We start from the raw sequence: 26,932 nt of genomic DNA on the forward strand, positions 1-26,932 counted from the left end.
GCGTGGCTAATCTAAGTTAAGTGGTCGTTACAGACGCGGAGGAATCTTGAAAACGTATCCGCCAATCTCGGTGGACGGACATTGCGATGGTATGTCGTGAAACACGTTCAAGTGAACCTTGTCTTGATTTGATAGCAATTAATTCCGTCGTAATTTGTTTGTTGATAATAAATTTCTCTTTCACATTAATTTCTTTCTAACGCATATGTAGCTCCTTCTTTTGTTAAACCGCAAAATTAATATAATAATTATAAATTTCACGAGCATTTAAAGAGATATCACCGATGTGTTAAATTATGAAAATAATATTTTTATTAAAAGGAATTTTTATATTAAATTCCCATAAGTTTCACATATTGAATTGGCACTGTTAAATAATTGTTAAATCCTTTTTATAAAATTTGACGTAATACTTTAAAAATAAACTCCGATTTCACTAAAATCGAAAACTAAGAAAACATATCCTGATGATATAATGACGTAAAACAAACAAAGCAGAAGGATACAAGAGTCGTCGTGGTTAGCAAGAACAGCAAACGCGATTATGCAATATGTACTTTTGAAGATGAGAACAGAATTGCTTATGGCATTTACACGACATTTAAGAAAACATACGACGAAAAAGATAGCTTCATTACAACGCTTATTCATCGCGATCAGTTCTCATTTTGTTTTCCATCGTAAACGAATGCAGAATAGTTATCGCTTTCAATGTCTCTATAGAAGAATAGTTTTCAACGATGCAATTACTCATTAAATGCGATGAACTGCAAACCTGTGTTTATGTTCTTTTTTCTTCGTTTTTGTGAAAGCATTACGTACATTCTCGTGTTTAACATAAATATTCCGCGAGAATAATGCGCAAGCTTTGTGTTCGAGCTTTAATCTTTCTGCTACTATACAACAAATAACGATGTTTCTAAAGCAGAATTATCAGATTTTATTCTATTTCAATTGTTGTATCCAATTATATCTCTAATTAGTAAAATGTTTGATTAAAAAAAAGTTATATTTACTTATTTAATAATTAACAGTATAAATGAGCGTACTTATTTAAATTCGTTACTTATTTAAATTCGAAATTACTTATTTAAATTCGTTCGCCTTCTCATTTATATTGTTATCTACATTTATAAAACGTGTGGAGAGAAAAACAAATATTAAAAATAATTCTAACTAATTAAAACTCTTATATTATCAACATTAGTTTAAAAAACAAAATGTAATTCTCAAATTCAAAAGGCGTCGCGTTTTATCACGAATTAATTAAATATATTCGCTGAATAATGCAATTTCTCGAATAATTTCAATTTCCCTGAAACGTCAAGAGGAAAGCTAAAAAATTAATAAGTATACTTCCATATAATACCGCAACACATGATCTTATTATTAAACCACGATCACTGGGAGATTGGTTCTCTATACTTAAACACACGGTCGCTAAAAATATAATATAAATCGCAGTTGAAACTTGGAGAACGCATCATCCATCGAGCTGCACGATCGATTCGTCGATCATCGTCAATTTTCGCTGCGACTGTTTGCGCTAGAAGTAACAAAAGCTGCAAATCATACAAACGTTTGCATCAATATATCGCGATGTTATCATATATGTCAGGCCTATGCAAATAGTTGCGTAAGATTGCGTAAGGTTGCAGTAAGCCAAGAAATGTCCGCGATATCATCGCATCGTAACTGATCCTTGTACGCAATCGATGCGTCATGTTCTGTCGCGGAATTCGCAACAATTGGCCGGAGAAATGACGGGCATATACGGATCCTTTGTACGCCAGCGAATCGACTATCAGCGATCTTGCAGACGAAATTGCCATTACGTGGACCCACCGCCGTTTTGCGTCGGATGCGAGGTCAGACGGCGACGATATATATGACAATTATTAAGAAGGAGGCGTGTTGCGCCCGAGTGTTCACGGTTCATCGGCTGACCCCTTGTGTCCGAAAAGAGGAAGAGGGAGAATGAGAGAAAGAAGGAAAGAGAAAGAGAGAGAGAGAGACCCATTTCCCCGAACCATTTAATTAACTCTTCGCCACGCAATCTCACGGAACATTCTACGACCGTCAAATTCCACGTTTCATGTACGATCGTCGGCTTGCATCGGCGGTAACTCTGAGATCGTGGTCGACATGGCGTGCATTGGCCAAGACAACATCCAATTATTGTGACGATTTATATCGCGCGTTAGTCTAAAGTTGAACCACGCAGTTAACGCGTATAGAAATAAATGGCGATTGTGTGTATAGAGACGAAATTAAATATCAAATTCATTCATTCGAGATAATTTAATTTTCTCTTACTGATACCTGCTTTATTTCTCTCGGCGTAATCACGTTACAATTAACGCAGCTAACTATACATATATTTATGTATCTTACGGATTTTACGATTTTCGAGATATGATTTTTATTTGAGAAGAAGAAATAAATCTATATAAAATAATTGCCTTTATTGGTCAATATATTATACATCGAGAACTGCACAAGCAGACCTGCATTAAATCAAGTAAATTCATAAAATAATTATCTTTATTAATCAATATATTATACATCGAGAAATGCAGAACTGTATTAAATCGCGCTTTTTGTTTCTTATTCCTGATAACGTAAAACGTCGAAATTCACGGTGATTAATGATCGCCTTCTTGCCAGAGGAAGCTATCATCCTATTGCAGAGGCAACTGCGATAAAAAGCGTTCGTGGTTATCTACTGTTACCGTGGATATTAGACATTAGAACTTGAGCACACCAAATGAAATTGCATTTAGTGTACGTATATAGAATATCTACGAGAACTGCATGCGAATTTAATCCATAATCGAAGCTTCCGTCGTAAAGACAATCGTATATATATACGTATATATTTGCTGATTACGCTCTTGTTTTTATCTGCTATAGTGCAAATGAATAATGCACTTTAAAATATAATTTTACTGTTTTTTTATACAAATTCTGAAATTTTGAATTATTTGACTTTCTTATATTTTAATAAAATTACGATGATTATCGTTATCAATTAGCTCTACTAAAATTTAAACAAGGGATCAATGGTTAGATTGGCTATGAGAGCTCATTAACTGTGCTTGAGCTCTCATAGCCAATCTAACCATTGATCTCTTATATTTTACTTAATGTTTTATTTTAATTTAGTTTCTCTCTCTCTTGATTAATCTTAATTAGTATAATAAAAGAAAAAGGCTAGTTTTTAGATGATATAAAATATCGTATATGACAACATATAGTCTTGTTTATGCTGCAAATGAACGCTTGCACAAAAACGGGTAGTTTGCCAGTGTCACCGAGATTATGTTAATCTCACAATCAGCTCAAGAAACCAGCTTGCTAGGGTCACCCGATCGGATGCAGAAACCTTCTTCGCAGATCATTGTCCTCGACGATATTGGATTACGTTTCATTGTTAACAGGTTACGTTTCATATCTCACCGTGGCAGTCAGGCAGCAGTGGTGAGTGAACCACTGCCATGGCTAATCGACTAGCGAGATCGATAATAAATGGATTGCACTATTATTCTGCCATTGACACCGTTTTGCGAAAATTGCAAAATACAATTGGCTTGATTTTAACGAATTGGTGATATATTCATAGAAGTTTAGAAAAATCTAGTTTTTTTATTATTAATTTTAGCGATGATCACAGAATTTACACTGATATGATTTCTTTTAAAGAGAAATTACTCGAATGAAAAATTCAACATTTTTGAAAGTAAAATACATGAAATTTTAACAGAGTTAAAGATTCATAGATAAAATATATATTTCAGTGTGATTATATTTTATGCGATTATAATTATTATTAAGTCGAGAATTTCGTATTAATTTAAATAAATAATAAGTCTTAAAATGAATAATTAATAATACTATACTCTATTTCATACTTAAATAATAAATGTCTAAAGATACAGATACCATCCCTGTAAAATCGTAATTACAGGGTAGATTTTATAATAGCAAGGTAATACCACGGTACAATTAACCGTACGGAAAAATTCCAAGAGTAAAAAAAAACAATACTCGAATGTCCTCGCCGTAATGAGACACGCGATTATGCGCAATGCAATTATCGGACGTAATTAATAATTAACGGCAAGTCCGTCGATCGCGTGATCACTTTTGATAATTAACAGAAACGGAAAAAGCATCCCGATATAGTTGACATAATTATAAAACACCGTCGCGTCGTCGGGCTCAAAAATAATCATCGCTCTTACAAGAGATGATGTAAATGCTCGATCCGGCAGCTGTCCCGCTTTACGTCTCGAATCAGTATACGCGATACGATTAGTCAGCACTTAAGTATACGTTTTAATCGCGCTCTCTCGCGATATAATCGCTGATTAATGTGAGAGTCGCAATAAACTTACATTTTCCCGACAATTCTGTGTAAACGACAGCTCTTAAAATGATCTGTCGCCTTCGGGTGCTAAGCCGTCTAAGTGACTATGTTAAATTTGATCACGTTCGCGTTTGCTATTATCGTACAATTCTCTCGATTCAATTCTGCGTTATGTTTGAGATTAATGAATAATGCGAATGTTAATATAAAAATATTTTTGGCATCGTATATATATCTTTCAAATACTCTTACAATATAATTATGGTGACAGTTTTCAAAAAAATTGATCAAAATAAAGCAAATAAATTCTAAATTGAATTATACGCAATGTTATGTAAATATCGGTGTGATCATAATTTCTGTACGATTCAGATTAAAAAAGAAGAACAAACTTAAAAGGTTTGACATTTCAATGCTCTATGCATCATATGATATATTTCGCGGATTAAATTTGATTTATGCGTGTACTTAAATTTCTCCTTACGCACACGCTTCTTACAAACTCATCTTGCAGTGTCGCGCATCCGTTTTATAGTCATACACATACCGCTAACATGTTGCTTTATTAACGTTATATATTCCCACGTTGCGGTGCATACATCTTGGTGGTCTGACAATAATACAATATACCAAGCTACAGATGTTTGGTGAAATACAGGAAGAGAATAATATATAGCGGTACAAGTTTTTTGTTTAAATCCGCAAAATCTGAAGTAACATATAAAAATTATTTAAAAAATTTTTCGGAAATCTAGATTTACACCTATCAACACATTAAGAATTAAACAATATAATTCTAATTTTATAACATTATTCATTATTAATTATAATGATACATTTACATTGAGATATATATAAGGAAGCGATTTCGGGGTTGTATGTTATTTATTTGATTCTTCATTGAAAATTATCAGACGGCAGGATAACTTTCGTAATCGAATGGAGCACCAATTCGTGCATTTTCTTGTGCTTATATATTCCCGCATTTTCTCGTACGTGCGAACCCGGCGGCGACGATAAGTTGCAGATGCTCGTTGGAGAAGCCGCAAAGAAGAAAGTCACCTCCCTGCGCGCTCCAACATACTTTTACTACGCGGAAATGACGCGCCCATCTGCGCGCGACAATCTCCCACGCTTAGTAAAAATATACACTGCAGCTGTCATAACCGGGACTATAAATGACTGTATGAAGGATGCATCTAAATTGCATAATCCTTCTGTGAGTAGGGTGATGCAAGTGACACAAGTTTCATGAAGATTATTTGAAATTTAAAACATATTATGCACATACATTTTCGATATACGTATATATAAATTATAGATCTGATTTTTTTTTTTCATATTATTTACATAATCAAAATGCATAATATAAATCAAACAGCGAAGCAAGAAAGTTTTGCAGTAGTAAAAATGTTGAAGATTGTAACATAAATTCTTAATGCTAATGTAACATAAATTCTTAATGCATCATTTCTGTGATGAAAAGAAATGAAAGTTGTATAGAAAATCGTAATCCATTATTCTTATGTTAATGTGAATCAAAAAGCTAATAAAAATTAATTGAAAAGCTAAGAGAGAAAAAAATGTTCGTGCTGTAAATAATGTTTCTTTAGGAAATACGCAGTATATATATATTTAATCGAGGAAAATATTCCACCAATGTCTGAGAGTTGAGGAAGAGAACAGATTAAATTCGCGTAATTTTCCTTGAAATCCGATGTTCGAGTGGCAATAAGCTTCTCTCTCTTTCTCATGAAGTACACTTACTTATGTATGTACTTAACGTAAATCTTACTTTGATATCCAGTGACATTTGCAGTAATTAGCATTACTTTAAATCTTTAAAATTTTTGCGGTACTTTTTTTATTGGGAAATTGAACGTGGAAATGTATCAAAACTAATAAATAATATAAGGAGAAACAATTTAGATGTCAACTTTATACGAATTTTATTTAATGCTATGGATAGCAGTAGATTTTGAGAAATTAGCGAGAGAAAAAAATGACGCTAATAAATCTCTATTGACACGACTGAATTGTATGAATAATTTTTTTGGTATGTATTTAAAAAGCAAGAAGGTTCACTATAATTGTCACAAATAGCTGCGGTCGCTATGATTCACTGCGTCATGTAACTACTTAGGCGGATAAATTGTATACAGTATAATTGCCAGGAATGCGCAATAAATCTGTCTTTCATTAAATGGCGCGTAATTATATTTTAGCCGGCTCTTTGTTCGTTCTTTTATCATTAATTATTCAAATACAAAGTACTCTTTAACCCGCGGGATAAAGTATAAAACGGTTTCGACCCTTTACTGCCGGTATTTCGAAATGAAATGACTTTATGGCAAATAATTCACGCAAATAATCGCAAACTTCAGCGTAAAGACCAGCGTAAACGCTTGTTGTACATATATCAGTTTAAAAATCATCGCTTTCTTTAATTATAGAAATAACTGTTATTATACCTACTTACACAAATATATCGTCTTTTCCCCTCCGAAGGGAAATTTCTAAATTAATGAATAAGAGGGCCACAAATGTCATCATTTTTCTTTGCAAATTTATTTAAAAAGAGCGTGTTTTCCATAATAATTACCTAAAAACTATCTCGATTTATATAACAATGTGAAATGTTAAAATCCCTTCGAAAGCAGAATTCTACGTGTATCCATAAATTTTACGAATCGGCCATCAGAGACCAATAACCGAATACAAGACACGCTTGCAGCGGCGATTGTATATCCGAGAGAGCGTGTTCGATCGAGAAACGATCATTTAGCGAAAGAGTCGTTAAACGGGGAACCGTAACTCCGACAAGGAGGTTCTCGAATGCGTTGCGGGGTAGCTGATAATTTTATTAGAAATCGCGCATGTGCGCTTTACAACCGACGAATGCAAACTGCTTTGGACACTCGCCAAAAGGATCTGGCCATTGAAATGTTATATGGCCACTTCTTCTGGAGCAAAAATCGCCCGTACGTTTGTGACCGTAAACTTCGTCCAAAAAATTGATTTTAAAGCGCGACGGTTTATTTTCCGGGCACATCTTTATTTGTCGTGATTTATATAACTGATACTGATTATTATAATATTAATAGACGATACTGATTATTATAATATTAATATACACATGATGTGTCGCATACGATATATAGTGAATAAAGTGCTTTCTCGTCTTGTATATTCCTGGCTGCGCTTATTAGGAGAACACCTGCGGTGGATTTTGTAGACTTCCCGTCGAGAGACACAATTTGACGCTAATATACCGTGACAACGATGACATCGTAAAAATCGTCCATGGTTTCCTCGACTTGTCGCGCGAGGAAACGAGATCTTTAGCAAGGTTAATGGAAAATTCTAATGCGGGAAGTATATGATACCCCACGCGTAATTACTGAACAAAATTATTTTTATTTTAAATAGCAACTAGTCTAAGGAATAAATTGATGGATAAATCTCTACAAACATGCAGATATCATTAATTCTTAAAATTTCACAATCAAGAAATCAAATATTAAAAGAACAGTGAAGATTAATTAAATAGAAAGAGATTATTAACAATTGTACGAGAGAAAAATGAACCAGCTGTGGATAAATATCGCTTTTTTCAAATAAATCATCTTTTTTGCGCGATACACGTACGTGAGCCGTTCTCAGCTTGAGGGATTAAGATTAAAGTAAACCCCATGCGGCGCGCTATTGTTACCCACGCTTGAAGCTCACCTGTACGTCTCCGGAGGCGGGGGTCGCAGGTGAACGAGGGGGCACTTAGCGCGAAATGTTTCCCCTCGCACGCCTACGTTCTCACGGCAGGTCGGGATCTCTTTCGCGACCCCGGCCACGACCCCGAGATACCTTCGGACTCTCTTCGGCGCGGCGCGGATGCAACGAGAGGAGACTGTAATAAATTTATCTCCCCCCTCTTCTTTGTGTTGCAGCATCATATAAAATTAAGGCACGGGAGGCATCGTCGGCAACACGGCGGCAGTTATCTGCCCGGCAACTTTGTGCCGGAGACGGACGAGCCCGAGAGGGGTAACTGGGGACCATGGTCGACACCAAGCTCCTGTTCGCGCTCCTGCGGCGGCGGGGTTGCTCATCAGACCAGACAGTGTCTCGACATAGAGTGAGTTATTATACTCTTTACCGTGCTTTAACATTTATCGACTTATCCGAGCTGACGCTAAATCCGCGGTAGAACATTGTATCGCGATATTGAGAGAGGAATGTCGAACGAGACGCAAGGATGGGCTTCTTGGCACGTCAATGTGACAGGAAGAACGTCTCAATATCGTTCTCGTGGAATTCACCGTAGAAAATGGAAACGACAGCGTTGGATTTCTCTCGCGGATCTTTCATGAGATGTTGCTAATTTTTTTTAAAGATTCCTTTCATATTTTTCGACGCGAGAGGAATTTTCTTCGTATTATTTTATTACGCCGCTGAGAAATTACGAATATAAATGTAAATATTCTTTTATAATTCTTAGACTACACGTATATTCGCGTAGATATATATAAAAAGAATCGTTGTCAGTGTACCACTGCGTAATTACGCGAATTCATAAATGATGTGCGGAAATATACCCGCCGCTTTTAAAGTTTCTTCTTCGCTGAATTGGCCTTAGAAAGAAGTCATTCTATCTCGTTGAATTTCTTGCTATCCTTGGAACTCCTCGCTACAATGGTATGCTCAATTGGATTGAGATTGGATTAAAAGCGGACACAAGCTTGCAAAGAATTTAATCAAGTCTCAATCTACACCGGATACCCAGATGTACCTAGCGTGTTTCAGGAAACCACTTATCGAAGCAATAATAAATGTTGCATTTTATTCAATACTAAATATTTTAATATCTTTACAAACAAAAAAAAAAAAAAGAAAAATACATTTTATTTGCACGGAAAAAATGTAACAGTGTTTTTTGATAAACCTGCTAAATTACTAAAATAAACATTGCTCCGAAATTCTATTTTTAAAAGTTATTTTCGGCGACAAAATACGATTATGAAAAAACGTACGTGCGAAATACGTGAAAAAGCGTGGACCAAATTTTCTCCTCGCAAGAGCGCGACGTACGTCGGCCGCGACTAAATTTGGGATAAATCAACGAAACTTTTCTCCCAGCGCGCGCCCAGCAACGTAACGGATCCGCCGTAAATCCCTCTTATCTCGAAACTAAGGGAAGATTAATCGTAGGCACTTACACGTCTCCCGGCGTCACGCTATCTCCGAGAAATTCTCACGATTTCCCATCGCGAAGACGCAATTAAAGTTGGGGGTTTTAACGCGCCGCGGTTACGTAGAGCGAGAAGAGAGGACCGGGAGAATGAGTGACCGACATCAATGATCGACATTGTGCGGCTGGGCCGGGTACGTCATTAATGATACGGCGCGGATCTTAGAAAGCGAGATAATCGTAACGTAAAGGGGCACGTGATGCGCGCATCTCATCGAATTAATCTCGTCACGGATCAGCGAAACGTAACATATATATCGACCGCTGCGATTTCATCAGCGAGGAAAACGCATCATTTTCGCGAGATCGTGACACTCTTCGTATCTATAATCGATTAGAAATCGCGCTTAATCACGGAGAAATCGATGGAGAAGACATATAATTTATATACCATCTTTCTTGAATATCTTACTTGAAGTTAAAAAAAAATAAAAACGATTTAATTTGGAAAAAGCTCACACGTAGATTCGTAATCTTGTAAGAAACTCTGAAAATGTAACACACGATATGAGATCATATAAATTCGTTAATAAAACATTACGTGTAACGCTCTAAGACGTAAGTACGTAAATCTTCGAATCTTTTTCTCGCTTTCTCTCTCTCTCTTCCTCTCTAAAAATTTTATCAAGTAGGATAAGGGTACTTACCTTAGAAGGATGAATTTTTAAACGTCGGACCGTCCTGCGAAATAAGTAAGCAGCACTTACCAGGATCCTGCGGCGTAATTTATTGAAGGGATAATTTTAATTTTGTTCTCAGCAAATTTTTCACACTCGCGTAGAATTTTATTATGAGCTCTCATTGATCGTTTTCCACTTTTTTCCTATGTAAATTTTATAATTCACACATCTCTTAACTGATATTGAAAAGGATCTATTTGCGCGCGTTTTATCTCTTCTTCGCAAAGTACGAAAAGGAAATTCTTTGAAGCCAGCTTTAAATGGATCCAGTGGGTAATTTATTGTTGAGGCTCACTTTTAATCGCACAAATTGAAAAAGAAACGCATACAGCATAATCAAAATTCGAGGTAGAGGAAATTATAATGAGCAATAGCTATATAGAGAACGTCTTACATTATCCAAGTATACGCTATCGGTATTGTCCCTTTTGTCAGACGTTGCGCCTGTATTTCATCCTCCGGGTACAGTTACTATAGTTGCATGTCAAATGCATTCGATTGTGCCTGTCCTTTATTCTAGTAATGATATCGGTTCTAACAGCTACGATAGTTGCGAATATAAGCGATTATATTCGAGCGTTATTATAGGGAGATATAAACTTGTGATCAAGTTTATTAAATCAATTATTAAGTGAAGATAATCGCAAAGAGAGAGAGAGAGAGAGAGAAAGAGCTCTTATTCTTATGACAATATTATTTCGATAAATAAAATTATAAATATAAGAAAAAAAAATTGTGTAATATAGCAATAGTTTTAGTCTGCCATATTTTTTGTTTGCCATGAGAGAAAATAACATTTCTATTCTGTGATGTTACAGTGACAGCGGTCATGACAGGTGCACCGGTGCCTCCAGGAGATTCTTCTCGTGTAACATTCAGGTGAGTACGAGAAACACAGTAGCTCTTAATCCTTCTGCTCTTAAAGACCTGAAATTGTATCAATGATTTTCCGCATCCGCGCATCCGCAGATGCGGGCGATCACGTCGTCTCCCGCGACGTGATAATATCGGCCGGAGATGGCAAAAAGACTCCGTCGTGGGAATGCCGCGGGCTACGTGAGTCGCGTACAATCTGAAACTTGATTAATTGCCGTGTAACAGAGAGTGATTTATGCGATGTGCTTTAATAGATCGAGCGGCTTGACAGTCTATCAGGGGGACCTCGGGGCACCGACGTGTGACGCGCGCTTCAATTATTCGCGTCTGCGAGCAAACTGAAATCAATGAGAGAGAATCAAAGTCTGCAATCTCTTGTTGCCTTTTCTTCTTCTCTTCTTTCGCGCCCGCCCGCGATTCTTATATATAGCGTCGCTATATATCGAAGAAAGTGAGTCGTTAAAATACGAGACGAGATCTGTCTCGACGCGGAAAATTGCGATTCGCTCACTCGTTGAACCCAACGAATGATTGATTCATTCAGTTATGTCATATCTTTTCGGCAAAAAACGTCTGCCACTAATTTTGAGATATAGGTCAACGAATAGCACGTCGGTTTTTAATGATTTGATTTATGTCGTTATTCAATTCGATCCTTTCTTCCTACCCGATCGCAATGTCATGGATCTCTGAGGTTTAAAGGTGCAATTATTTAAATTTGAGTCAAACTAAATGATAATATTTTTTTTGTTATAAAATTTGATATTATTAATCATCGTTGAATTGTAAAAAAGAAAAGGATATTTATTTATTTTCTGTATATTTATGACGGAAATGAAAAGGTTTCTTTGCCATTTATATGTAATATAAACGCTACGCATTTCTATATCTATTGCAGACTGCTGACATTTCGACGATGTTCAACAAATCATCTCACATTGTCGGCCCATTTATCGCTTTAAAAGTCTGTCCTCCCAAACGGGAGACGAGCGCATGTATATCGTCTCGCGTTTTTACGACTCTCAGATGGGCTTCTCGTGCTTTTAACTTTCACGACGTACAAACCGAGCACACCCTCGAGTATCCTCGGCGAGGATTTAGTAGAGTCAGACTTTAAGGAACGATCTTTTACTATCGCTATAAACTTTTAATCCCCCTCTTATTCGCATTTTCAAAGGGAATCTATGCGTTTTTTGAAAAGAAACGTTTGAGACGCGCATTATCGCCATCAGAAAAGTTTATCAAAATTTAACAACGCGACTTTCAAAAAACGGGGAAAAAATAATACGCCAAGACAAGCGAGATTTACGTATGTATTTTTAAAGTGTGCGTTCGCTTCATCATTGTGCTCGCACACATGACAGAGAGACGGGTTCCTCTGAACTTTCGCCTAAATCGGGATCGGCTGTTTGTCAAAGACTCGTTTATGCGCTTTCATAGAATTATAGGACACGCTCGCGCTCGTGCAAGTCACGTTATCATTCTCCTCTTTGTCGGTCATACATATAAGCGGATCCGCGCGTATAACGAGTACGTATACTGTGGATAAGAAGGAACATAGAAAGCGGATTCGCGAATGTAGCCCGCAGAATTTTTCTCTGTCGTTTCCACGTTTGTTCGTTCTCTCTTTTCCTCTCTCGAGAATAATAATTGGACGGTTGGACGGAAAACGTTGTAGGTATTTAAAATCTCTATGTCAACCGAATATAACGGCGGGATTTTACAATGGCTCGCTATATAGCCCAGTGACCCTATAAACTCGACCTGCACAATATCTGCACTTTAGCAGGTTTTCCTCTCGGCAGCCTGGTTGATACCGTGAGTGCTCGTGACTTGTTCGGTAAAAGCTCGGGGAGTGGAGAGGTGCGTTATACGGTAACGATAGCGGACCATTAAGCAAACGTTTACTCTTTATCGCTACGTAGATTGTGCTTTTACTTCGCGCCATGACGAGTAATGCAACTAACGAATTTAGAGACACACTTTGAAACATTTACGGCAAAGCCGCAATTCCTTTAGCGTAAAGTAACTTTGCTGATTTGCCTCGTTTTTAAAACAATACGTACAATTCAAAACAGTCCTTTATGTGTGAATAATTAGACAACGTACGTAAATGTTGAGAATATAACCATCTCTAATTGAAAATTGTTTGAGCAATTATTCGAATGTGTTTGCGAAAAAGCATTATTATTAAATTAATTTTTTAATTTAATTTGCTCGAGCAGTTTGTTTGCGCAAACAATGATCAGCTTCATCTTGTTTCGTTGGCGGAAAAGCATTTCGTAAATTACCAGAATTTTCTCATAATTTACCAGAAAGTAATAGCGTTTTATTTTAAAAATAAAAATTAATCTCTCTTTTATAATAATCAAGGAGATTATTATATGTTGTAAATCTTAAAATATATTTTTTCAATTTAAAAGTTAAACGTAAAAGACAACAAAAATGCAATGTAATATTATAAAACTCGCAGATTTTAGAAAATTTACGGTGACATTTCGGCAATGTTTTCGCTCTTGCAGAGAAATATTAGGAAAATTATGATTAATTAACCGCAATTAGAGAATCTGACGGCTTTCCGCCTTTCCTTTGCGAATTTTTTGCCACCAACCCGTCAGACCATTTAATCGCCTGCAGAAAATGAGAGAGAGAAAAATTATTTCGACAAAAATTATTCATGGGATATATCCATCGAGAGATGGTGCAATTATTATGTTATGCGCGCTATTGTTATGTAATTCTGGGAGGAATCTAAGAAAATGTTGCATAAATACTCTGAAACTGACATGACAAAAATCTATCTCATATTACATTTTAATCTGATAAAGTGTCGTTGCAGAGTTTGATGAAAAAAATACAAACGTAATATGAAACTTATTTAAAGTATATCTTATTGAAATGTAATATTAAGTTATAGTGTTTTTTTGTAAGTACTTAAATTATTATTTTTTGAATGTAAAAGTTAAATAGTTTTTAAGTTGTTTAATTTAAGAAATTTAATTGATGTTTCTTCATAACATCCTATCGTATCATCTTTCATCTTTGTTGTATCAATCACTTTAACTCTGACGTAAAAAGACAGCTGTAATTACGGGATTCGACAATGACACAACGATGACGGAAACGAATATTAACGCGACTGATTTCCATACACTATTACGATCAGCAGACAATGAAGCTGCATCGGAGCACGTGGTGCATCAGCGGTTCTCTGATGGACCGCAGGAGATTTATGAACGGAAGCCCATTATGCATAACATCGACTCGCGAGGCATTAACTTCGTTAGAGCCGAGTGCTAACTGAAACGAATAGCAAGATATACCGCTATACGTGTAGTGACTGCCATTGGCCTCCATTTCCTGGAACGGCAAGTAGTTGCATCTTGTTTTACGATATAGGTCACTCGAAATTGTTCACCCGTGTGTATATATAAAATGAAATGTGTGAAAGAAAATAAATTTAAGTAAATTTGCGGCTTAGAGTGACGCGTAAACTTGGAAAGTAAAAATATCAACCGGAGGGAGAAATTGTGTAGATACGACGTAAAAACGGTCGGACATTTTCAACGAAAAACCTAGCTTTAATCAAGAATTTTTCGCAATCAAGAGTCCTATGTGCATACATTTAGAAAGCTGCTGCTTTTAATTCGCAAATAATTTTTTTCTCACTCTGAAATACTCGTGACTCTCTAAGAATGCTGACGATGCCAACAAGGAATTTGATTTTATCCATAATATAACGTGGGTGGTCGCGATGTTGGTTTAATATAGCGAACCTTTTGTACTTAATTCGAGCTGAATGTTGCCGCAAATTTTGACATCTCGCATTATTTTACGCGCGAATATATAAAACGGAAACATATCGAATTTTTTAAAACAACGATGATTGTTTCAGTTTGTAATTTTTTATTAGTTAATGCAATAATTTATACATTTATTGAGTACCTTTAACATAGCATCAAAATGATGAAAAAATATATCTTAATATAATATTTTATCATATCAAAATGCCCCCCAAAAAAAAAAAACTAAAAACTATAAATTATTAAAAACTTATATTAACTATAGAAAATATTAAAAAAGAAAATATTACATATATATCAAATTTTCTCATTGAGAAATATTTTTTAATAAGATATATTTACAAAAAACAATGAAAAATTCGTTATTGATCTTCTTCGACTGGAAATATAAATGGAACGTTGATATCACTCGCCTGCTAGCATTTCGATAATTTGTTTCTCGTGTACTTTTTTCTCGTCCATTTGCGGTTCCGCCCTTGTTGTCTCTTCTCCTGGATAAATCATCCTCTTCAAAAGGGATCGTATAGTCGCAACGAAATGATGATATATGACGCCTGAGCTTCCAGAGCCAGTGGAGAGACAATTTATCAGTTTAATAACAATTAAACGTCTTATATAATCTACGAATATTATTAGTAATCACGTTTAAATCCTGACGTAAATAATGGTAAGATTTCCCGAGAGCTCGCGAATAGCCTGCAGACAGAGTTGTGCACTAGAGTGGATGGATAATTAACTGCCCCATTATCCTTCCGCATTAAATTAAAGGCATAGATTTCGACGTGCATATTGCAATGTAGGTCATTCTTCACGTATAAGCATTTTCTCTTGTATATTTTAGAGAGAAAAAAAGGAAAAAAATTATTCTTTGCGAAGAATGTTATCGATGCTGCGATCCCGTGAAGGGCCAGGAGATACGACGGAACATAATCTGCCATTCCCTAGAGAGAGGACGCTCTCTTAAAAGCAATAGATTTAAATAATCCCGCACACGCTTTCGAAACACACCGTCTATATAAGGTCAATCGCTCGACTGCGCAATGCGGTCCCTAAATAATCCTTTATTTCACGGCTCGCTGCGAGATCGGCAACATTCGTCATCTGCGACATCATTTTCGGGTCGCCTGGACCCCGAGCCTGGAGTTTTTTCCTGAACACAGTTCTCTTCCTGCCTACCTATTCCGACTTGCCCTGCCACCCTTGTCCCAGCGCGTTTCATTCCGTCCGCAAGAAATCTCCCGTCATAAATCCTACGCCGTATCCTCGTGCGTGGTGCCGGTCTCGCTGGGGTATCTTTTCTTCGTTTTTGCTCGGGTTCCACTCGATTTATCGACATTACCTGCCGTCTATCCTCCGCGGAGCGCCCATCTGTGGGCCATCTCGTTTTTGCGAACCTGTTCACGAAAATAGCACGGTAGCACGCGCTCGTTGATTTCATGAAAAGTTCACCCGAAACGAGAGTGAATTTTCTTAGATCTGATGTGTCATCTTATAGCATTCAATTTGTCAAGAAGCTATAATAAGTTAGATTAGCTTACGTAAGATATGCATATTAGTCAAAAATAATTCGAACGTTTTACAAATGTCAAAATTGTGCCGGTAAAAAAAGATGAAATTATAAAACTACATTTCTTATTAAATTCATTACATTTGATAAGTTCTTAGTTTCTGAAACTTTTTATTTGTGCAATTTCGAGAAGGCGAGATATCTGACGAGATTAGTCGATGAGGCAGATTAGCTTAATGAAGATAGTTAGAAGGAATATAGGAACATTACGCGCCGACCCTTTGACATGGATCCTTGTGCCCGTCAGCGACGCCTTCCTGCGGTTCCATTTCACGCCATGACGGGACATTTTTCTCAACGACGTTTAGACGCGTGTGGCTCTTCAAACGAAAGCTTGTCATCTCTACCACGGAGATTTATTTCGAGTTTGAAGTCGGCAAAACGAGGGCGAAAAATCGCAGTCAAACGCAACGAAAAAAAGTTTGCACGACTCACTTTTGCGATGACTTAAAATTTTTCAAGCGCGGTACTGCTTCTTTTTTATTTTACAGAATTTAAATTTTCAGAACGATAATTATAATATTACTCCACGCAATTTTATTTTTGTCAACTGTGAGAGCCGACCGTTCTTCACTTCTCTACTTTATTTCGTTATTTCTTGCAAAAATGCAACCTTTATTCGTCCCATTCTTCAAATCGCTGCGTTGACGATATTCACTGTAACGCAAAAGGGCAATTTGTCGATAGATTCAAATCAAAAGATCGTAAAATTCCTAATCGTGCTCGAATTTTTGGGTGCTATTTCAAAGGAAGCGATAGATTCTCTGTAAATCGATTTGCCTCTTTGGAAATTAAATTGAAATCGCTACGCGCATTTTGGAATCTTTTTATTTGTTGTCTGCTCTCTACAGATTATTTCTACAGACTATTAAGGAGGATTCGATAATCTCGTGTGCGCGTCGTAAAATAAAATTAGAAAATTCAGAATTATACTTATTTCAGGACTGTCCCGGCGAGTCGACGGATTTTCGAGCGGAGCAATGCGCAGAGTTCAACAATGTGCCCTTCGAAGGAACGTATTACGAGTGAGTATCATCATAACCCGGCATCATGATTATCAATGCCCACTCGACTGGAAACTCCGTCGAAATTTCGTGAAATAAGATTATCGTTGCGTCGTGACGTTATGATTTACGACGGCGCTACATGGTGGGACGGTGATGAAATTCTTTGTAGCCTTTGACATCATTTAATGATGGTCCCTTCGCTCTATAATCCGCGGCCGCTTGAATCGACTTTTAATGGGAGACATCATATTTATGGGCACTCTCTCCTTCGATCGCAGTCAGAAAGGTTCGACTCGAGAGGTTCCGAAAGAACGAGCTACGAATGATATTGACGGTCGTACAAATATCGTAATTTACATCCGACATAGAACGATGACTCTTTTATTCGCCGCAATTATGTATGTTTTTGTCAGTGCATCATCGCTCGTTTCAAATATAAAATAAAATCGTATAATAAAAGATGAAAGAAAATTTCGAGTCGGTAAATAAACTGGTGACGAATCACTAGGCGTCGAGTGTCACTGACTTCTTCTAAATTACGCAATGTTTTTTTTATTTTCCGCAGTTGGATTCCGTACACCGGAAGTCCCAATAAGTGCGAATTGAATTGCATGCCGCGTGGCGAACGATTTTTCTACAGGCACAAAGTCGCCGTCGTCGACGGCACTCCGTGCGAATCCGAAAAGAATGACGTTTGCGTCAAGGGCAAATGCATGGTGAGTTGGATATATTTTATAGATCGAAGTCGTTATCGTAATTCTACATAATAATTCTACATAATAATTTTAATGATGATTTCAATGAGGTGGTTTTGATGGACTTTTGTGTTAAATGAAATGAGAGAGCGAATAAAGTGTGTTACGATAGAATTTCATGATAAATCTTTTTTGGCACGTCAGCACGTCGGATGCGATATGATGCTGGGCAGCGATGCCAAGGAAGACGCGTGCAGAGAATGCGGCGGCGATGGTTCAGATTGCAATACCGTTACCGGTTTATTCGACACAGATGATCTCCAAGTGGGTGAGTTTTTTTGAGTTGATTAATAATTATTGCGCGAGGAAATTTCGTCCGTAGTCACCTTCCGGCGAGCAACTTTCGAGATTATTTCTGTATAATCGATATCTAATTTTGTTCGAGGATTGCATTAATTTTATCGCTACTACGGCTATAATCATTTACGACTCTCTATTGTGCTTTTGTAAACTAATAATGGAGAATTACCGCGCGTCTTTCAGGTTACATCGATATTCTGCTCATCCCCGAGGGCGCGACGAACATCGTTATAAAAGAAATACAGCCATCGAATAATTATCTCGGTGAGCAAACTGAATAGAAAAATAAATAAATCGACGTAAGAAATAATTATGCAAATTATATTGAGCTTGGTATCGATAATCGCTTATTCCGAATAATTTTAAAACTCGATTTTTCAAAACTTGTCTCGATCAGCCATACGAAACACAACGGGACACTACTATCTGAACGGAAACTGGAGGATAGACTTTCCTCGCAGCTTGCGCTTCTCGGGCACGAACTTTCATTACGCCAGAGATCCTCAAGGATTTGCCGCGCCCGACACCATCACGGCCTTGGGACCGACGAATGAACCGATTTACGTCGTGGTCGGTATACACATCGATCGGTTTTCTTTTGTCGATGAATCGTTCAAAGCGTATAAAGAGTACATTTAACCGAAAAGCATTATTCCCTTCGCAGCTGCTGTACCAAGATCGCAACGTAGGTGTGCATTACGAGTACAGCATTCCGAAGAAATTCTCGTCGCGCACGGATCCAGACAGCTACACCTGGGTAACCGATCAATTCTCCAGTTGCAGCACCAGTTGCGGCGGAGGTATTACAAGATTATCGCTTTAGTTTAAACCATAGATTCTCAAGTTTATTATATTTTCTTATCGCAGCAAGCAACGCTCTACCTGTTGCATGCAAAAAGAGAGAAACGTGAATTTAATTAAAGAATTTAGAATATAATACGCGTTAATTTATATTGGTGATGAAGAAACGTTTTAGTAATTTGTTACCGAATCACGTTTACTTTAATATAGACACAGTATTGAAATATTTACATATGTGAAATAATTATGTGATATTACACTGATTAATTTTAACCGCAGTTAATTATCGTCGAATAGAGATGGATCGTCCGATTTATAAAGAATTCATTTTCCTCACCTCTCTGACACTGGAATGTCATATGGGAACAGATTTATTCTCTCTACGCTTCATTTATCTTTTAAGGCTACCAATCAAGACGGGTGGCCTGCGTGCGAAGGCGCGACAATCAACCGGTGGATGAGAGTCTGTGCGATCCGCAACTGGAACCATCCGACACGCAAGGCTGCAGCGAGGAACCCTGTCCGGCCATGTGGGTGGAAGGCCCGTGGTCCACGTGCACGAAACATTGCGGCGAAGGGGGCGAACAGACGCGAGAGATTAAATGCGAGCAGGTCGTCTCGGGTGGGATAGCAACCGTGGTGGATGATTCCCAGTGTCTGGAAAAGGTGGGACCGAAGGGGCTCGTCAAGCAGGAATGCAACAGGGACGTGGATTGCCCGCAGTGGCACGAGGGACCCTGGAAACCCGTGAGTTATCGCGTTATCACCCACGATGATATTGATGATACTAAATTACAGTTACCGCCCCTTTCTCTCACATTTACATTATTTACATTATTTAATTCTAATTGACTTGCGTTTCTTCCATACAAAATATTGCAACGTTAATTTTTATATATAAAAAGCACATGTATTTTATTATTATGTCTTTAATATCGTAAAATATAAAATGTAAGAATGTTTTTTTTTTTCTTCTAGTGCGATCATATATGTGGGCCCGGTAAGCAAACAAGAGCAGTCACGTGCTACAGAAAAGTGGACGGCAAGATCCAAGTACTGGAAGATGAGGCGTGTGAAACGGAAGTGTCTGAACGTGAGAAAGCTTGCGAGTTGAGACCTTGCGCCGGTCTCGATTGGATCACATCGGAATGGAGCGGAGTGAGTCCTTTTAAAAACGATAAACTTTCTATGTAAAAAGTAAAAAAATGTTTAAAAATATCTAAATTAAATATATATAAATATCCAAATACATTTAAATTAAAAAATACCGATTTGCGAATACTGAGAGTTGAATAAACAGATATATAATTTGAGAATCTCTTCTTAAGTGCACGAAGAAATGCGATCTTACTAAAGAGACTAGAACCGCTCATTGCGCTACCCAAAACGGTACAGTTTACTCAGACGACTTGTGCGACGCGAACAAGAAGCCAGAATTGGAAAGAGAATGCGAGAAAGCCAAGGATTGCGACTTCCAATGGTTTACCTCACAATGGAGCAAAGTAAATGCAAAAGAATATTTTTATTCTCTTTATTATTTTTTCAGAAATATATTTTTATTTCTGAATTTAAAAAAATTAAAAATAATTTTAATTACATTCTTTAAATTAAAAAATTTATCTAAAATTTTAATTAATCGAATAATTGTTATTAACATTTTCGCAGTGTTCGGCAGAATGCGGTTCCGGCGTTCAAACGCGTAAAGTATTTTGCGGCACTTTCAAAAATGATGTGGTGGGAAAAGTATCGGACGATAACTGTGATCCCGAAGAGAAATTCGAAGACAGCAAGAATTGCACTGCCAAGGAACCGTGCAAGGGCGAATGGTTTGCAGGACCTTGGGGCGAGGTTCGTTTTATTATGTTTAACTAATACACTTTTGCATATATAATGTCTCTTTTCTGACATGATGAATTGATTGTTCCTCTTACGATCGTGATTTTCTTAAAGCTCTTGTATCTTGATCGCTCTCATCAGCTTTTACGCTTTCTATGAAGTTTAAAATTAGTTTGCATATAACTCGTCTGTAATCGGTTTGTTAGACTTGTTAACGTAATCTTCTCAAAGTGTAATCAACGATATCGTCAATCACGTCGCAACATGTTGCAGTGCTCGAAGCCATGTGGTGGCGGCGACATGACCCGTAAAGTGATTTGCATGAAGGATAACAAAACGGTGTCTGTGAGCCAGTGTGACGCTGACACCATCATGTTCTCCACCGAAAAATGCAACGATCAACCTTGCGAAGAAGGTAAATTTAACAATTTAGTGTTCATACTTTTAGTATTTTAACATTTGAAAAGAACGTGTGCAAGAAAAATAATTTTTGGATAAAAAATAATAGAACTTGAAATAATAATGGAGCTTGAATAAAATATTAATACTAACTTTAGAAACTGTAATTTAATAATAATTATTTTTAAAATTTTTACACAAAAACAAATTTATTTATTTTATCTTATATGTGTGAAATCTTATTTTCATCGACGAAATAGAATACGGACATTGACATTTACTTTATTACAAAGCAGAATACACGATTTACGTTATGATGTCAACCTCTGCGTTATAGACCGCGAGCATAAAATATTGAGCATACTTAGAACAGCAGGCGTGAAAATAACGAGGTTCGCGGTATTAAATTCAAATGTCTTAGCACTTACTATATTCTAAAGGACAACGAACCACCCACCGTGAATATAACGTTGCCTTTCCCTCCTAGCGCGGAAAATTAAGCTTCTGATGCGCTATTGAGACACTCAATAACGAACAAAGTGCACGCGTAGAATATTACAACAGTTTTTTTATACTTTTAAATTTATATAAAGATTTATATAAATTTGTTATGTTTTTCTGGACACACATATTTTTAGGCGTGACATCGACCGAAGAACCAGGTGAGAAAATAACGGATGAAGAAGAATGCGAGGAAGAGGAGGAGGAGGAGGAGGAGGAGGAGGAGGAGGAAGAGGAAGAGAAGGGTGCTGTTGAATCCGGTCTCCCTGCGGGGGTAAGTGAAACTGGGTCGTGTCGCACCTAATTGAATATCAGGCGCGACTGAGTTACTTCGTAACTTCGTTTCTTATTGTTCCACCTCTCTTTTCAAAGAGTCGTCCTGGACTCGAATCAAATCGACTCTCCTTTACGCGCGAAACGATCCGATAATGCGATTCTCCTTTCGATTTCGCATCTCACCGAGAACGGATTGGCATGAAATCGAAAGAATCGCAGCATTGTGAAGCGTCTTTTCGTGTTGCAGAAAGCGATATTGGGCAAGCTGATCCAACAACCGACATCTCTGAGTTCGCCGTTTACCGGAAGTGACATTTACGATACCATGTTTAGCGATTCGACGAGGGGCGATATATCACCTTCCGATCTGGGTAGCGGCGAAGGTAGTGGCGACGAAGACGATTTCACCATGTTCGATACCGGCTTCTTCACCGGCAGCACCATCCTCGATACCGATTCCACCGCTGTCGAGGAGAGCGAAAGTCCGGTGAGCGGAATCACGACAGAAGACAGAACCGGTACGACTGAATTCGGGACAGAGGTGACCCAATCATCGGATATCAGCGAAGGTACGGATGTGACGTCCGAAGGTTCCGGCACTACTGTCGAGGAAGGATCCGGCACAAGCCCTGAGGAAGGATCCGGCGCGAGCGCATCTACAGATGCGATTACTGAAGAAAGTACAGTTGAAGGAACTCAGGCATCGACTGATCAGTCAGCTACTACTGCGGAATCCGACAGTAAGTTCTGTCAAATTTATTTATTACAACATGCGAAAGTTTATTATCGATGCTATAATACAGCATCTGCATGCATCGAAGTCATTAAGTATATATCATTGATAAAAAGAATTTGTTTTATGTGTCTATTAATGATTTTTAAATACTGAATAAAAAATTATAATTAATGCATTCTTTCATTGCAGTTTCCAGCGAATCTACTGGCAGTGAAAGTTCGGAAAAATCGACATCTGAATCCAGTGATACTGGAGCCAGTGATGTCACGACCGAATCGATTGATACCACCGGTTCAGCGGAAACCACAGTCTCATCCGAATCGACAGACTCTACCGAAACGAAGGCAACAGATACCACTGATACGGTGACGACCGATTCGACGGAGACGCAAACTACTGATCCGACAGAATCTACAGACACGACCGAATCCACAGAATCTCCACCAAGTACGTCCTCTTCGGAGACGGAGACCACAGTTACGGAAGAAACAGAAACAACCGGAAGCGCCGAGACTACTGAATCAAGCATTACATCCGGTAAGAATTAAATTGTAACAATTTTAATTTAATACTTTGTAGAATATATTACAATTTTACGCTTTATCATTATTCAAATCTGTATTTTAGATGTAACTTGAATTTTTTATAATATAATATATAAACGCATGAGCGTTTATAGTTGTTAACAAGTAGCGTAAAATTAAATAAACTGCGATTACATAGCGAGATTATAATGAGTAAAATATTCAAATTACAATAAAATAATATCCTATACAGAGACAACGACTGAGACGTCAACAATAGCCTCTCCGCTGACAACCGATATAAACGTAGAAGGCGAACACGATTTTAATTCCGAAGAACAGAGCACCGAGGTTGTAACGACGGAATCGGCTGCTACAGGAGAAACCGATCTCACTACAGAAGAAAGTACCGTTTCCGGGACGAGCTCGTCCGAGGAGACTGCAACTACCGGCAGCGAGGCAACCGAAACAACCGAATCGGAACAAACCACAGAATCGGGCGAGACAACTGAGTTCAGCACTGAATTAACTGAGACAACAGAATCCGGATTGACGACCGAATCCAGCGAAGCCACCAGTACGTTAAGCGCGACCACGGAATCGGGCGCGACTACGGAATCCGAAATTACGGAAACCACCGAGTCAGGTGCGACGACGGAATCGGGAGAGACAACTTTGTCGGGCGAAACGACCGAATCATCGGCCACGACGTCGTCGTCTCTCGAGGAGACAACGGTGTCCGGTGAGACCACCGGGACGGAAGTTACGTCCTCCACAATCAGCGGAGAAACCGATCTTACCGAAAAGACTCACGGTAAATGAACGATTCGAAATGTGACGAAATGTTTCATCTCTCTATTAATAACTCTTTATTAACAACTCAATTTTTCAGTCACGGAGATATGGACAACCAGCTTCCCGGAGACGACCGCTCACAAGCGACAGTGCAAACCGAGGAAGAGCTGCAAAAAGACGCCATTCGGATGTTGCTACGACGGCATCACCGCCTCTCAAGGACCATTCGGTCAAGGTTGCCCGACACCTCAGACGTGTAACGAGACGTTATACGGTTGCTGTCCCGATGGCGTGTCGCCGGCCACTGGTCCGAAGAACGCCGGTTGTCCGGATTCTCATTGCAACGAATCGCTCTTCGGCTGCTGCCCGGACGGCATTACCACGGCTCAAGGCAACGATTACGAAGGATGCAAGAAACCATGTGGAGAAACAGAGTTAGTTTTCGTACTTTCCGTACGACGTGAATTCTTCAAATAATTTTACATCCTAATATAACAGAACGCAATTTTCTATTAAATTTTAGCTTTTGCAAACAAAAATTTAACGATAATATTTATACAAATCTTTATTTATGCACGTCAGTTTTTCTAAACACGCGCGAGTTCTATCAATCTAATCGCTCTTGCGAATTTATTAGATTCGGATGTTGTCCGGATAATGAGACCGCAGCCGATGGAAAGAATAATCTGGGATGTTGTAATATTACCGAGTTTGGTTGCTGTCCGGATAATATCAAAGCCGCTTCTGGTCCTGATGGCGAAGGTATTTATCTTGTCTTACTCTGAATTTATATATATAAATTTTTATTATACAGATTTTTGAGTGATTTAACTTAATAACAAGGTTGCGAGGAGGAAGCCACTTCCGAAACATCCGAAACGGAGATATACGAGACAACGACACAACTGATTTCGCGCGAAGATTGCGCGAACACCACCTACGGTTGTTGCCCCGATGGTGTCACCATTGCGAATGGCACGAACTTCGCGGGATGCGGTGTCATTAATACCGAAAATTGCAGCGCGTCCTATTTCGGATGCTGCCCTGACGGAGTTTCCGCAGGTATGAGATTTTATCGCGCAATAAATTATACGACAAATTTCTCGAGAGATATTATTTCTCAAAACGGTTAATTATTCATTAGTTCGCTATTCGAGAAAAGACATCTTCCTGATTCTTAATATTTTAAAATATTAACTTTGTTATGAAATAATACGAGAATAATATTTTATTATGAAATAAAATTACGAAATAATACTTTAGAATATTATTAACTTTAAAATATTATTAAAATATTCAAAACTTTGAATTTATATATATTTCAAAATAAAATTGTTTTAAGGTAAATTTTGTTTCTTTTAACAGTATTTTAATAATTTTTTATTAGTCAAACTTGTCATTAATTGAGCGAATCAATAATCGGAAAAAGTCAGGACAAATAGGCAAACGATTCTGAACATATTGTATGCGTGTCTCGCGATTCTGTTCTCGTAGCTCTTGGGCCGGATAACTATGGCTGTAGGATGCCTTGCCACGATAGCGCTTACGGATGCTGCGAGGATGGGGTAACACCGGCGCACGGACCAAACAACGAGGGATGCTGCTTATCGACCCCGTACAAATGCTGTCCGGATAACATTCTGCCGGCGCGCGGACCAAACTTCTACGGCTGCGGCTGCCAGTACACGAGATTCGGCTGTTGTCCGGATAATTCGACGGCGGCACGCGGACCAAGCAACGAGGGCTGCGGCTGTCAATACACGCCTCACGGTTGCTGCCCGAATCGGTTCACCCCCGCCAGCGGACCCAATTTCGAGGGATGCCCGTGTTACACTTATCAGTTTGGATGCTGCTCCGACGGCGTCACCATCGCCAAGGGTTCTCATGGTCAAGGTAATTTTACGATCGAGCGCGTCAATCCATTCTGTCAAAAGAGTAAATAAGGATTAATTTGACGAAAATTCTATAGTTTAAATAAATAACTTGCTAATTGACTGTTCAAAAATTGTTATGAAATTTTACGATTGCTACACGAATAAGAGGTAAATTGCATCGCGATGCGTTTGATGATATTCACAGGCTGCGGATGCGAGAATACGAAATACAAGTGCTGTTCGGACGGTCGAACCCCGGCGACAGGACCGAACTTCGCCGGATGCACCTGCGACGCTTCACAGTACGGATGCTGTCCGGACGGAATCGAGGAAGCTCAAGGAGAGAACTTTGAGGGTTGTCTTTCGGTACCGTCGATGCTCGGCGCTGCGTGTGGTTTGAAGAAGGATAGAGGTTCCTGCAGAGACTTCACAGTCAAGTGGTTCTACGACACCGATTACGGCGGCTGCTCGAGATTCTGGTACGGAGGCTGCGAGGGTAACGAGAATCGATTCAAAACGCAGGAAGAGTGCAAAGAGGTTTGCGTTCAGCCGAAAGGAAAAGGTATTCAAAGATGACTCTCTGCAATT

General features: G+C 38.3%; 1 protein-coding gene across 5 annotated transcripts in view; it reads left to right on the forward strand.

Moving 5' to 3' along the window:
- Ppn (proteoglycan-like sulfated glycoprotein papilin) overlaps window positions 1–26,932 on the forward strand; it is a 106,381-nt gene that overhangs the window by 65,941 nt on the left and 13,508 nt on the right. For all 5 annotated transcript variants that reach the window (XM_083039563.1, XM_083039562.1, XM_083039566.1 and 2 more), the window contains exons 3-24: window positions 8,314–8,501; window positions 11,113–11,173; window positions 17,483–17,565; window positions 18,113–18,263; window positions 18,447–18,570; window positions 18,786–18,866; window positions 19,000–19,172; window positions 19,267–19,402; window positions 19,807–20,150; window positions 20,382–20,561; window positions 20,732–20,905; window positions 21,069–21,251; window positions 21,513–21,654; window positions 22,277–22,413; window positions 22,663–23,155; window positions 23,341–23,688; window positions 23,929–24,489; window positions 24,568–24,904; window positions 25,108–25,232; window positions 25,314–25,532; window positions 25,965–26,363; window positions 26,550–26,906. In XM_083039563.1, coding sequence (XP_082895689.1) covers window positions 8,314–8,501; window positions 11,113–11,173; window positions 17,483–17,565; window positions 18,113–18,263; window positions 18,447–18,570; window positions 18,786–18,866; window positions 19,000–19,172; window positions 19,267–19,402; window positions 19,807–20,150; window positions 20,382–20,561; window positions 20,732–20,905; window positions 21,069–21,251; window positions 21,513–21,654; window positions 22,277–22,413; window positions 22,663–23,155; window positions 23,341–23,688; window positions 23,929–24,489; window positions 24,568–24,904; window positions 25,108–25,232; window positions 25,314–25,532; window positions 25,965–26,363; window positions 26,550–26,906 — 4,996 coding nt within the window. The remainder of the gene's footprint in view (window positions 1–8,313; window positions 8,502–11,112; window positions 11,174–17,482; window positions 17,566–18,112; window positions 18,264–18,446; window positions 18,571–18,785; window positions 18,867–18,999; window positions 19,173–19,266; window positions 19,403–19,806; window positions 20,151–20,381; window positions 20,562–20,731; window positions 20,906–21,068; window positions 21,252–21,512; window positions 21,655–22,276; window positions 22,414–22,662; window positions 23,156–23,340; window positions 23,689–23,928; window positions 24,490–24,567; window positions 24,905–25,107; window positions 25,233–25,313; window positions 25,533–25,964; window positions 26,364–26,549; window positions 26,907–26,932) is intronic.

Source organism: Prenolepis imparis, unplaced genomic scaffold (assembly GCF_030444845.1).
Source record: "Prenolepis imparis isolate NDT839.2.m4 unplaced genomic scaffold, iyPreImpa1.0 SCAF_6, whole genome shotgun sequence".
Classification (NCBI taxonomy): Eukaryota; Metazoa; Arthropoda; class Insecta; order Hymenoptera; family Formicidae; genus Prenolepis; species Prenolepis imparis.